This window comes from Manis javanica, chromosome 8, assembly GCF_040802235.1.
Source record: "Manis javanica isolate MJ-LG chromosome 8, MJ_LKY, whole genome shotgun sequence".
Taxonomy (NCBI): Eukaryota; Metazoa; Chordata; class Mammalia; order Pholidota; family Manidae; genus Manis; species Manis javanica.
Window position 1 is genome coordinate 63,149,321 of NC_133163.1, and position 14,579 is coordinate 63,163,899.

The window sequence follows — 14,579 nt, forward strand, 5'->3', positions numbered from 1 at the left end:
TCCATCAACATCATCCACCACATCAACAAAAAGAAGAACAAAAACCACATGATCATCTCCATAGATGCTGAAAAAGCATTTGACAAAATTCAACATCCATTCACGATAAAAACTCTCAGCAAAATGGGAATAGAGGGCAAGTACCTCAACATAATAAAGGCCATATATGATAAACCCACAGCCAGCATTATAATGAACAGTGAGAAGCTGAAAGCATTTCCTCTGAGATCGGGAACCAGACAGGGATGCCCACTCTCCCCACTGTTATTTAACATAGTACTGGAGGTCCTAGCCACGGCAATCAGACAAAACAAAGAAATACAAGGAATCCAGATTGGTAAAGAAGAAGTTAAACTGTCACTATTTGCAGATGATATGATACTGTACATAAAACACCCTAAAGACTCCACTCCAAAACTACTAGAACTGATATCGGAATTCAGCAAAATTGCAGGATACAAAATTAACACACAGAAATCTGTAGCTTTCCTATACACTAACAATGAATCAATAGAAAGAGAAATCAGGAAAACAATTCCATTCACCATTGCAGCAAAAAGAATAAAATACCTAGGAATAAACCTAACCAAAGAAGTGAAAGACTTATACTCTGAAAACTACAAGTCACTCTTAAGAGAAATTAAAGGGGACACTAATAAATGGAAACTCATCCTATGCTCATGGCTAGGAAGAATTAATATCGTCAAAATGGCCATCCTGCCCAAAGCAATATACAGATTTGATGCAATCCCTCTCAAATTACCAGCAACATTCTTCAATGAATTGGAACAAATAATTCAAAAATTCATATGGAAACACCAAAGACCCCGAATAGCCAAAGCAATCCTGAAAAAGAAGAATAAAGTAGGGGGGATCTCACTCCCCAACTTCAAGCTCTACTACAAAGCCATAGTAATCAAGACAATTTGGTACTGGCACAAGAACAGAGCCACAGACCAGTGGAACAGATTAGAGACTCCAGAAATTAACCCAAACAAATATGGTCAATTAATATTTGATAAAGGAGCCAAGGACATACAATGGCAAAATAACAGTCTCTTCAACAGATGGTGTTGGCAAAACTGGACAGCTACATGTAGGAGAATGAAACTGGACCATTGTCTAACCCCATATACAAAGGTAAACTCAAAATGGATCAAAGACCTGAATGTAAGTCATGAAACCATTAAACTCTTGGAAAAAAACATAGGCAAAAACCTCTTAGACATAAACATGAGTGACCTCTTCTTGAACATATCTCCCCAGGCAAGGAAAACAACAGCAAAAATGGGCAAGTGGGACTACATTAAGCTGAAAAGCTTCTGTACAGCGAAAGACACCATCAATAGAACAAAAAGGAACCCTACAGTATGGGAGAATATATTTGAAAATGACAGATCCGATAAAGGCTTGACGTCCAGAATATATAAAGAGCTCACATGCCTCAACAAACAAAAAAGAAATAACCCAATTAAAAAATGGGCAGAGGAACTGAACACAGTTCTCCAAAAAAGAAATACAGATGGCCAAGAGACACATGAAAAGATGCTCCACATTGCTAATTATCAGAGAAATGCAAATTAAAACTACAATGAGGTATCACCTCACACCAGTAAGGATAGCTGCCATCCAAAAGACAAACAATAACAAATGTTGGTGAGGCTGTGGAGAAAGGGGAACCCTCCTACACTGCTGGTGGGAATGTAAATTAGTTCAACCATTGTGGAAAGCAGTATGGAGGTTCATCAAAATGCTCAAAACAGACCTACCATTTGACCCAGGAATTCCACTCGTAGGAATTTACCCTAAGAACGCAGCACTCAAGTTTGAGAAAGACAGATGAACCCCTATGTCTATCGCAGCACTATTTACAATAGCCAAGAATTGGAAGCAACCTAAATGTCCATCGGTAGATGAATGGATAAAGAAGATGTGGTACATATACACAATGGAATACTACTCAGCCATAAGAAGTGGAAAAATCCAACCATTTGCAGCAACATGGATGGAGCTGGAGAGTATTATGCTCAGTGAAATAAGCCAAGCGGAGAAAGAGAAATACCAAATGATTTCACTCATCTGAGGAGTATAGGAACAAAGGAAAAACTGAAGGAACAAAACTGCAGCGGAATTACAGAACCCAAAAATGGACTAACAGGTACCAAAGGGAAAGGAACTGGGGAGGATGAGTGGGCAGGGAGGGATAAGGTGGGGGAAGAAGAAGGGGGGTATTAAGATTAGCATGCATGGAGGGGAGGGAGAAAGGGGAGGGTGGGCTGCACAACACAGAGAGGACAAGTAGTGACTCTACAACATTTTGCTAAGCTGATGGACAGTAACCGTAATGTGGTTGTTAGGGGGGACCTGATATAGGGGAGAGCATAGTAAACATAGTATTCTTCATGTAAGTGTAGATTAAAAATTAAAAAAAAAAAAAAGAAAAGAAAGAAAGAAAGAACGAACGAACGAACGAACGAACGAAAGAAAGAAAGAAAGAAAGAAAGATAAAAAAGGGGGATTACTCCTTGATAGGATAAAACTATTGGTAAATCAAAGATAACGCATGCTTTAAATATCCTTAATGTTGATCACTTAAAGGGTGTCAGATGATCAGCTATGGAGGTACACTTTTCTGATAATATTCCTTTCTCTTAATAAAAAAGAAAAAAAAAAAGCAGTTACTGTGTGCTGACCTCCAATGAGTTCTGCACAGTGGTATAGAGGGCATGTCAAAGTGTGGGCAAAGGGTCTGTTTGTTTCTATGCAGAAGATCAAGGCCTAGCTTGGATACCCAGAAAATGAACTAAGATACGATATGAGGAGGAGCTTCCGGCATCAGCACTCTCTGGAGGGCTCGTGCCGGGGGATGATCATCAAAAAGCCTCCACAGGGATCCGGGCGATGCTGCGGTCGTGGCTGCATCCACCCCACCGTTTCCTGGACTTGCCATTGGAATGAGGAGGGAGATGTCTAGGCTGGCATGTGCATACAGGGAGACAACGAATTTGACCGGATCTGTACTGTTGAAATTCAACCAGGAGTTGGGAGGGGTGCAAGGTGTAGCACTCCAAAATCTTATGACTATAGACTATCTACGTTTAAAAGGACATATGGGAGGTGAACAGATCCCAGAAATGGGCTGCTTTGTCTGATTTCTCTCAGACTGTTCAAGTACAGTTGGACAATATCCATCATATCATAGACAAATTTTCACAAATGCCTAGGGTGCCTAAATGGTTTTCTTGGCTTCACTGGAGATGGATGGTAATTATAGATTTGCTTTGTTTATGTCACCGTATTCCTATTATGTTAATATGTGTGTACAAATTAGTAGTTTAAAACCTATACATACTTAAGGTACTCTACAAGAAGATATGTCACAGAAATAATCAATCCTCCCATGTTTCCTTCCATATGCTACATCTATAGCTTTTCTTCTTTCTTCCTAATTACAACCCTTAAATAGAATTCGTGCCTCGTATCGAATTTACCGAGTATCATAATTCCTCCAGGTGGTGAAGATACCTCGAGACAAGTGCTGGGCATAGAAGCCACAGGGCATAAATCTGCGAAGAAGTAAAAAGCTAACCTTTTCAAACAATATGGCTTCTCTCTCACTTACCAACTTTACATTTCCCTGTATGGCCCCGGAAGATGACGGGTTAGCCAGAGACGGGTAAGATTCCTCAAGGGAGGAACAACCTAAGACAGGCACAGTCGCAGGGGGGCCATCAGGTGAGAATTTGGGGATCAACAGAGGTGAGGCTCAGAACCTCATCCCCCCTGCTTTGAGAGAAATCTTCTGCATCCGTGCATGGTTTATTGCCCTTGTCTAGCTTGGATTAACACATAGTCTACAGGCACACACCTGATCATCTACAATTGCTCTCCTACAACACTAAACTATGTTTTCTACCTTTATCTTGCATCTACCTACCACTTCAGCATTTTATTAAAAATAAAAATAATAATAATAATAAAGGGAGAAATGTGGGATCAACATATAAATCAAGTATAAAAATCAAATGAATATTCATATTTGACCTGATTGTTTATAGTTCATAATGCGTGATCAAAACCGAAAGTTTCTGTGATGAATCCCCTTGTACTGTTCACCATGTAAGAATTTATTCACTATGTAAGAATTCGTTCACCATGTAAGAACTTGTTCATTATGCTTCAGAAGATTGGAGACTGACGAGAGTTAGGCTTGAGATGGATTAATGATTGTACATTGAGCATTGACCCCCCTATACTGAATTTTATTGTTGTTAACAACCATTTGATCAATAAATATGAGAGATGCCCTCTCAAAAAAAAAAACAACTCAGATAATGCTTATTTTATATGCCAATGGAGGTTAGCTGACATCAAATTTTTTTTAAGTAGAGAAAGAAATTCAACATGGATTTAATACTTACTCCTTAGTTTATACCTCACATTCCCAAATTACAAGCAAGTTTTACAAAGCACTACTGAGCGCAGTTCCAGCTATGTGCCCCCAATACAAAATAATTTAAAATGCTTAACATATAGTTTTAAAACATATTTGCAATGACTGGTGTTATGAACAGAATTGTGGCCACCTCCAAACTCAGATGTTGAAAATTCTAATCCCCACTATCTCAGGCTGTGACTGTATTTAGAGATGAGGCCTTTTAAGAGGTGATTAAGGTAAAATGAGGTCATATGGATGGGCCTTATTTGGATCTGATTGGCGTCCTCATATGAAAAGGAAATCTGAACACACAGACACCAAGGAAGCTGGAACACAGAGGAAGGATATACGAGGACATTTGCAAGGCAAGAACAGGAGCCACAGGAGAAACCAAACCTGCTAACACACTGAACCTGGACTTCTCTAGCCTCCAAAAATTCAAAATAAATTTGTTGTTTAAACCAATGAATCTGTGGCACTTTGTTATGGCAGTCCTAGCAAATTAGTACAAATGCTGAGACAACCCACAAGATGAAAATTTTGGGGGAAATGACATTCTGGAGCTGAGCTTTGCCCTGGGGCACATGCCACAGTCTAAGAGTCCAACACTGGATCTGGCCAGGGCTTGGAATGGCTCTTTCCCTGGAATTGTAGTCTCAAATATTTCACCTGCTCTCTTACCTCAGTCTCCCAGTTTTCATTCCCTTACTCCCACTATACCTTTTCTTCTACCCCTCATTGAGACTACCAGTCCCTTGAGCCCTCCTGGACAGTGCCTTCCTTCCTTGCCATGGCAATCACATGAACTAGTCTATCAGAAACACCCTCTCTTGCTCTGAATCATGTTACCATATCTAGCCAACAAAAGCCAACATCTGAACCAATGCTATATTTTGTCTTCACTACTACCACTCCTGGTGTGCCAAGCACTGTCAGAGATATACTAACTCACACATTCACGCACAGTAATGTCTACAAATTCAACGATTCAAATCTCAGTACCCACTCCCTGCCACAATCCTGCCTTGAGTGAGCATCTCTGCCATTCCTCTCAAGAACCATTCCAAGTTTTCCTCACTCTCTGGTATTGACTGGACTCCCATCTAGTGCTGATTAGACTCTCCACTGACTCCCATCTCTCACCTCACATGCCATTTAACATAACATGTCGTTTCCCTCAACCTTCTCTCCTCCTACCTATATGCTTATCTCTATCTCACTTTCTTTTCTACCATCTCAAATGAGCTTTCTCTCATTTTTAATCTCCCCATTTGTGCTGTTTGGCAACCTCTCCTACTTTTGAAACTTGCTCTTTGTTAATCCATTCTCTCTCCAACCTGACCTGCTTACTCGATATTTTTTATCTTCATGGACACCCTTTCTTCATCCTATGAACGTGCATAAGTCTCTCCCACCTTTTGACAGCCTCCCTTGGCTCCTACCACGCTCTAGCCACCACTATCCCATTTCTTTATTTTTACTTTCATCTGAACTTCTTAAAAAAAGAGTTTACACTCAATGTGTGTTCACTCAGCTCCTTATAACCTGTGATTTTGGCCCCCAATGTATTTTTGAAACTGCTCTTCCTAAGGTCATCAGTGTTTTACTTTGTTCTTAAGTAGTACATTCTCTCTTAACATGACATGGGACCGAGGAGAAAGGAGAGGTCCTGTCCTCGTCTCCACTGCTCCTTCAAAATCACTACTTCTCCACTCCCCACCTCAACTAAGGCTTATGATATTATATTCACCTATACCACGAGGCAGCACATTTTTTCTGTAAAGGGCCAGATGGTAAAGAGTTTAAGTTTTGTGGGCCACATGGCCTTTTTTGTGCCCACCCAACTCTGAAGGGCAAAAGCAGCCATGGCCAATGCATAAATGAATGAATGCAACTGTGTTTCAATAAAACTTGATTTACAAAAACAAGTGGCAGACTGGACTTGTTCCGTGAGCCACAGTTTGCTGAATCCTCCACTTTGCTATCACCTTGTGTCATCCCAGGTACCTCTACATTTATCAAGAATTTGGCACCTGACTCATAGTCTTCATCACCAGCCTAAGTGGCAAAGTACAATGTCTGACTCCTGGTAAATATTCCATAAATGTGATTATAATTATTACTTTTAAAAATTATCATATAGACACTCTCAATAGCTCTGTGGAAGGCCATCCGACACTCAGTTTTATCATCTCCTTAACTCTCATGCCCTGGACTTTGTCTCTATGTGCTCAGAGAGAGCACTCCCTCTGAAATCTAAACTAATATACACTGATCCGAAGTCTCCTGACTCTCACTCACTCCCTTTATGCTTGCTCTTCAGCCTCAATTAGCCTTTAGTCCCCTTTTATCTGTACTGTTTCCTATTCATGTGCTCTCATCCCTCTTTATTTCCTTCCTACCAACCTTGATCTCATGGTCCACTGACTGAACCATCCTCTAACCTACACCCTCAAGTCCTGGTTTCCCTTTTCCCTCAATTGTACCAAACTAGCAAAATCCCATACCATCCTATCCACCTGCCTTCTCTGTTCCTGTACCTGGATGGCCCAGGACTGCTCAAACTGTTCACAGATCAAAGTCACTATGAGCTTAGGCTCTCGGACCTCAGCTGGGGCTTCAGCACCACCCAGCAATACGTTCCCCAATCCTCCCACAAGATAATATGAACTTTTAAGGCTTACAATTCTCCTCAAGGTTCCTTAGGCTATCATACCTTCTCTCACCTTCAAATGACTCATTTGCCTTGGGCTCTTCAGAGAAATCCGATGTCTGAATAAATGCTAAACTCTTTGTTGGACCTACACAATTAACTTATCCACTATCCTTAATTCCTCCCCTCTAGGCCCAGGAAGATTGGTTCTTCTTCAATCTACCAGCAGTGCTCTGGGTCCATCCATGTCCCTTCTGCCCCACCAATATTACAAAAGCTAAACCATGAAACAATCCAGTCATATGCCTTTCTCCACTGCTCTTTAAACATGGATATGTTTCTTATCCTCAGCTTCCCCATCTTCAAAATGGTGATACCCTTGCAAAATTGTTGTGTGTTATGAATATAGCAGGCCTAGAGGTACCTGACATGGTAATCATTCAATAAATGGTAGCAACTGTTATTATTATGTTAATAGCTTAAAAGTTGAAAGACAGGTAACAAGAAACGGGACACAGGATGGGAGAGCTCTAGGGTGAAAAGAGGATACCTAGAAACAGAAAAGGAGTAAATAATTTTCCTTGCCATAAAACATCCCAATCCTTCTGTGAATATGGCCAGTTGCTTTGCAAATTACAGTAATTAAATATATGACCACTCTTTGCTCTTCTCACTAGTCTGGAGCCTGGAACTCCTCTTACAGTATAACACTTTCCAAGGGGGAGATCTGCTCTGGATTCTAAGTCTTAGCAAAGAAAACTAAACAAAATCTTCATTCTATTAATCTAGAATTAAAGTGATACCTATTAAAAAGAAATTATAGCAGTGTTTGGCCCCTGATAATGTTAAAGTAGTCAATAAGTGATTCCATGGCTGGAGCAGGAGCGTTTTAATGTGAGAGCCTGGGACATCTTGTGCCGAAAGCACAGAAGTGCTCAAAAGTGAGTGGGGGGAAAGATCTGATTTGGGAACGAGGGGGAGGTGTCAAAAAGACACTGGAACTGGCTTGAGAGGCCTCCTACAGGTCAAACTTGGGACAATTTGAGCATCAAAAAGAATAATAGTAGTAATGGATCTTAACACAGTTCATTTTTATAAAGTTCTTACTTCATATAATAATAATAGTAATAATTATAATTTTAAAAAAGAGAATGAGAAAGAGGAGTAAAGGGAATCCTTTTATAGAATAATGCCAGCTAATAAATGTAGAAGGAATGAAATAATTTGAAAAACACCATTTTTCAGCTCCAAAGGTAGTGATCATATTCTTGATGCAAAAAACATTGGGTGAAGAGTGAAGAGGTGACAGCATAGCTGCATAGTCTTGAAGTGTTACTCCACAGATTTGTTCATTTCCAACTACAAAAGGAAATTACAATGGGAAAAAATATACCTTGACAATGAAGCTATCTGGTGGGCACCCTCTTAATCCAGTGATCAATCTTTGTAGCAGCACTAGTGAGAATAACCTGACAGTATGTGGTCACTGTGATGTAGTAAGAAGCTCACAGCACCACTCATGTAGTACACCCAAAAGCTTGAATCAGTAAAGTGAAAACAATCAATCAGCCCATAGTCCTGCTATGCAAAATGCAGTCCAGAATCACATCGCCTGAGAGCTTGTATGAAATACAGAATCTCAGGCCACCCTCTGGACAACTGAGTCATAATTTGCACTTTAACCAGATCCTCAAGTGATTCATAGGTACTAAGCTTGAGAAGCCCTATACAAGACAACCACCTAGACTTTTCAAAAAAATCAGTGTCAGAAAAAACAAAAAGGGCAGGGGAGACTGTTCTGGATTTAGAGACATAACAACCAAATGCACAGAGTGAATGTTGAATGAATACTGGGACAGAGGAGAAAAATGTTATAAAATGCATTTTGGGGGGAACAACTGGGCAAATTTGCATATGTATTTTTTATTAAACAACACTGAATTAATGTTAAGGTGCTTAAATATGATAATGGTATTTAATTACATAGATTTTCTTATTCTTAGAAGACACATGCTTAAGTATTTAAAGTAACATGTCAACAACTTACTTTTAAATGGTTCATAAACACACAAAGGCACCTGTGGCGTAACAACTGGTTACTCTAGATGAACAGTATGCAGGTGTCCACTGTACTGTTCTTTCACTTTTTCTTTAAGTTGAAACTTTTATTTAAAAAGAGTTGGAGGGTGGGAAGAATATTCAATTAGCCCACATAGAAATAGCAAGTCTCTGGTAGCAAATAGCCTGATTCACACAACCTTGTATATATCTTAATACCTACTTCAGAATACATGTAGGGGTTCAATAGATGTTTAATGAGAAAGGGAATTAATTTATTTAAATCATATTTTGGCTGGCAGAAATTCCTAAGGCATTGAGAGCTACTACAACCAGGTGGCTGTCAGGTATATGTCAGAACTATGGATTGTCACTAATCTTTCATTCAGTGAGAGGCAGTAAAGTGTAATGGCAAAGGTTTTAGGGTCAGTCTGAACTAGATTGTATTAACAAGGTATCCTTGGGCAGAGTTCATCTCCCAAAATCTTAAGCATTCTATCTGTAAAACAGAAATAAAATAGTACCTTACAGCGTGGTTGTAAGGATTAAATGAGGTACAAGATAATGAATGAAAAGAACTTAGCATCACTTAATAAATGTTAACTATATTTTTATCAAGGAAGTCGGCTAAAAAGTGTTCCATAAAATGGAGATATGGTTTTTGTGGGTCAGATTTTGACTTTATCCTGAGAATTAAAAATCTTCATATGATCTAGAGGCATTTTCTGACAATTACAAATCTGGGTAAGAAGACTAAACAATTTTTACTTCTTATTTTTAATCTGCTACCTTGAAGAAAAAGCATTCAGTGTGATGAACAACCTTTCTCCAAAGATGATGCGTCCCCAAGGTGAAAGCAGTTTACTTCTTCAACTAAAGTACTAAAAGATAATAAACTATTAAAAATGACTTTGAAAATCAAATTAAATACTAAGAAAACTTGGAAATAAGTTTGTAAGTTACCTTAAACTCTCTTGACTAGAAAAGCTGTGAGAAACCATAATGTTTTCATGGGAGTTTACTGAATAGTTTTCAGGAAGCACTTAAAGCACAAATAAGCATCGTATCTTTTTGGCTTGAGTGCACTTGTGCCCAGATGAAATAGGATTGACTCCACTAGATGGATGATAACCTAATCCCATTATTCTATCAAATTCTAAAGCAGTATCTCCTAAAGGCTGGCAACTATGCCAGTAGGCCAAATACAACCCACTGCTTCTTTTCATGAATATAGTTCTACTAGAACACAGCCATGCTCATTCATTAATGTATTGCCTGTGGCTGTTCCACTATAACATCAGGGTAGAAAAGTTGCAAGAAACCATACAACCCACAAAATCTAAAATATTTACTATCTGGTCATTATAGAAATCCAAGAATGAAATAAAACCTGTACTAGACTCACCTGGGGTGTCGTCTTTTTGTACTGGTCACCTCCCTCTATCACATCCCTCATGATTTTTTCCTTGAGAAATTCGTACTCTTCTCTACTCAGGTGAATAGACTCTATGGTTTTTCCACAGCTCAAACACTGACCACTATAATTAAAATTATTTGTGTTAAATAGTGTCCTGGAAAAGAACTTTTTCTAAAATGAATACTACTAGGACATGAGGAAATTGAAAAGTAATTTAAAAAGAACATTGTAACTCTTATAGTCATTACATGCACCCAATTTTTTGTAAACTTGAAAACAGCACACATTAGTGTGCCAGAAAACCCCAAAGAGTAGACTACTGGGCAACCAGATAAGTTTTTAAAGTCATTCCTAAAATACAACTGGGTCCCTAATCTCTAGGGGAAAACATCTCTAAGGCTTCATACCAGGGTCAGAGCACCCAAAGGAAAAACATTTTGAGCACTGCAAATTCTCCATATGCAAAACATAGCTTTTTTCTTTCTTGAGTACCTTAACTTTTAACTGTCCTATCTCTAAGGAATTCTTTTAAAATTTTTTGATCAGTAACAACAAAACCTACTAAACCTGAATCAAGCAAGTTAAAAATAAACTATTGCCCTTTACCTTTTGTGGATTGTTGTAAATCGTCCTTTCCATTGTTCTCCAGGAACACTATAAAGAAGATTGCAAGACAAAATCATCAGGTCAGATTCTTACTGAATCAAAAGATATTCATTGTATTTAGAAACTAGCAGGCAAGAGCTCTGAAAAGTTCATGCTAAATTCCTAGAAAGGTTCAATGGAGGAGTGGCTGATAAGCCGTGACAGGGCTAAGGAGCTGATGTTATAGTACTCTGCATCTCCTTGTCTTTGCTTCAGTGGTCATCCAACACTCAGTCTTCAACTCTAAATCTACGTTCACAGGACCCATACAGAAAGCCACTGACATAAGTCGGATAACCTTTAAATCAAACTCAACTCTAACCTTCCCTATAAAGCTGCAAGGGACTGTTCTTGCCCCCAGTAACTTCTCTTTTACAGCACTATTATTTAACTGTCAAGTTTTGTATTCCCAATTACGCTGTGAATGTCTTCTCCACAGATCTTACAACACTAAAACAACTATGATGCCTAGCCTAATTGGAGGCATTCAAAACAACTTGCTCTATTTGTTCAATCAACTTTTCCTTTCTTCTTTCCTCTTACATTTACCTCCACAACTCCTATTGACTCTACTGCCTTGCCTTCTTTCCCCAGTTCTTAATTCAAGGTCTTATCATCTCTTATTCAAACCTACCATTTGCTCCAAATAGATGTTTCCAAACTTAATCCCACTCCAATCTTTTCTGTTTTAGCAGTTACCTTTCTAAAACTCCACTCCCAACACCAACACTCTTGATAACTGAGTAAAATCCAATATCTTTGGCATTCAAAGATTTTCACAATCTAGTTCTTCTGCTGATATTCAATAAATGTTTTAAATAAGGTATAATTAAGCATGATTGCTACTTCAAAGCTCTGTAAAGATGAGTAGAAAAGCAAGAAAAACAAGTGAAAAAAAATGAATTTTTAGGAAAGAGCCTAAAGTAAATCAGCGTGAAGAAATCAGAGAATAAAAGTGTGAGGGAATAAACAGGCATGCAATCAGTAACATTAATAAAAGCCAAAGGAAAGGAAAGCAAAGGAGAGAGCTTTGAAGATAGCAGTGGATGACAGAAAGATGAAAATGAACTAAAAGGATGAAGATTTTCTATTTTAACACAGGATATCAAATTTGATCAGGATCCTGTCACCTCTAACCATCCAAGCTAATGAAATGCATAGAAAAAACATATATATGCACATTATACCAGTCACTAGATTTCAGAACTCCTGAAAATAAGTGATCCAGAAACAGCTCCAGTTTCTTGTTATGAGCTCCAGCCACAAGTGTTATTTGTAGCTCTCACATCATAGTAAATGCCTCAGAAAACAAGTGATCCTTCTAAAAGGAAAAAATACAGAAAAATGACAAATGCTCTGTAATTTCCCTTTTATAGGTGCAGATTAGCACAACTTGCTTATGCTACTACTTTTTCAAAAGGACAAGAAAATTTTGTCTTAAAGGAGAAATAATGCTGAGTAATTTTCAGCCACTAACTAAAAAAAGGAGGAGGCTATTTTTAGGTATAGGTACAACTGGTATATATATATTTAGGTATAGGAATTTTAACAGGTGCAATAACCAAAATGTAGATATGAAGAAAATAAAAATTACCTCTCAAACCATGTTTTTACACTGTGTGCAAGTGATTCGTCAGGATATAGCTGATTATTTCTTAGATACAAAAGAATGTCTAGCAGTTTGTTTGAATACTGATCATCTTTCATGCCTTTTCCAAAATCAAAGAATGCTTTTAAAGTTTCCAACATAGGAATAAGATTTTGATCTAATAATTCCTGATACAAATTCCAGGCTATGTTTACATCTTGATGAAGGAGGGCTCCCTGGATACAGTCATTATAGTTCTTTTTTGAAGGGACCATGACTTTTTTGATGTCCTCTAACAGCAGGAAGGCCTCTCTCCATCTGTCTGAATGGATTAATCCCCGGATGAGTAGAGTGTTTCCTCCAGATTCTAAACTCTTGTATCTGGCTTTCATGATTTCATAGACGTCAATTACTTCTGAAGTCTGCTTATGAAAGACACAGAGAAACAAATACTTGACCAGCAAATTATAGCCTACAATACCATTGTTTTTTGCAGCTACCCAGGCTAGCAGAGATTTGGCCATATCTACAGAGCTATGGCAGTGAGCCATTTGTGAAAGGATCCAATTTTCAAAATTAGCCTTTCCTTTAAAATCTTCCTTAAGTTTGTCCCACTCCTCTGAACTCAAAGGTTTTGTTGGGAGTTGTATAGTGTTCTTCACAGATGGCAAGGCATGATCTTTACTCTTAGGATTTATCAGTGATCTCTTCTTAGCTGCTCCAGCTGCAAAAAGATGAGAAGAATCAGAAAAAACTTGCTCATTACTGCCCTCATCTCTTTTCCTGAGATATCTGGCCTTCACAATCAGGGAATTCACTCCTTTGGTGTTTTGTAGAAACTCTGTTTTAAGAGAAAACCACTTCTGTTGGTTCCTGATGCTGTAACAATCTTTGAGAAAGACACAGATATAAGAGTATCCTGGGCCTAGCCCAAGGTATGGGTTGCTCTTCCAAGGCTTAGAAAAGCTTCGAATACCAGTGAAACAGAAAGTCATTTTACAGTGAGATCAGCACCAGATACGGGAAGGTCAAAAGCCCCTACTCCTACAGCATAATTACAGGATTGGTGTGGGGAGGAAGGCGGGAAATCGAAGCCCAGCTTCTTAAAAGATGATTTTCCGTTTCTCACAAAGGTTCTTCTGCTTTTGGGCCTACAGCAAGAAAGTCTGATGGGTTCTCTCCATTAAACAACCATCCGGGGACATTCAACCTCCGTCGCAGGCCCCAGAACTGGGGGAAGGGCAGCAATCCTCTTGTGTCTCTTAAGTTCTAGTCCCCGAACCTGAAGGAAAAAAGCACAAAGACGACCGCCCAGTTCGACTCGCGTTATTCACAACTGTTCTTGAAAAGGGGCAGGATCCCATGGGAGCCTTGCTGAAGAAAGAATATAAAGTCGAAAACCACAACCAGGAGCCTTCCAACCCCAGACCCAGTCGTAGCAAGGACAGCGGCGAAAGCCAAAGTCTGGGGGCCCTGATCCCGCACAGCAACTTTCCCTTGGCCGTCCAACCCGTCAGCTGAAGGAATAGAAGTGGGGATGTGGGGAGAGAGCAGAGCCAACAACTCAGGTAGAAAAGGGAGGGCCACCAAGGGCCCCCCCCCCCCCCCCCCCACTAATGTGCAGGGCTGGAGCAAATTTCACTTTAGTCAACAACTCACCCCAGGGACTCACGCTCGGCGCAACCATAAACGCAGCGGAAACTACCACGTCCACAATGCACCGCGACGGCCCTGGCAGCGGGGGCGTGACTGAACCGGAAGCCGGCATCCCACGGATCCT

The 14,579-nt window shown here is 39.4% G+C and overlaps 1 protein-coding gene across 2 annotated transcripts in view; it reads right to left on the minus strand.

Moving 5' to 3' along the window:
* Positions 1–14,579, minus strand: part of PRORP (protein only RNase P catalytic subunit) — a 169,616-nt gene that overhangs the window by 154,740 nt on the left and 297 nt on the right. For both annotated transcript variants that reach the window (XM_037025496.2, XM_037025495.2), the window contains exons 2-5: positions 14,459–14,577; positions 12,806–14,081; positions 11,173–11,220; positions 10,555–10,687 (exon numbers count right to left, since the gene is read on the minus strand). In XM_037025496.2, coding sequence (XP_036881391.1) covers positions 10,555–10,687; positions 11,173–11,220; positions 12,806–13,794 — 1,170 coding nt within the window. In that variant the 5' untranslated portion in view covers positions 13,795–14,081; positions 14,459–14,577. The remainder of the gene's footprint in view (positions 1–10,554; positions 10,688–11,172; positions 11,221–12,805; positions 14,082–14,458; positions 14,578–14,579) is intronic.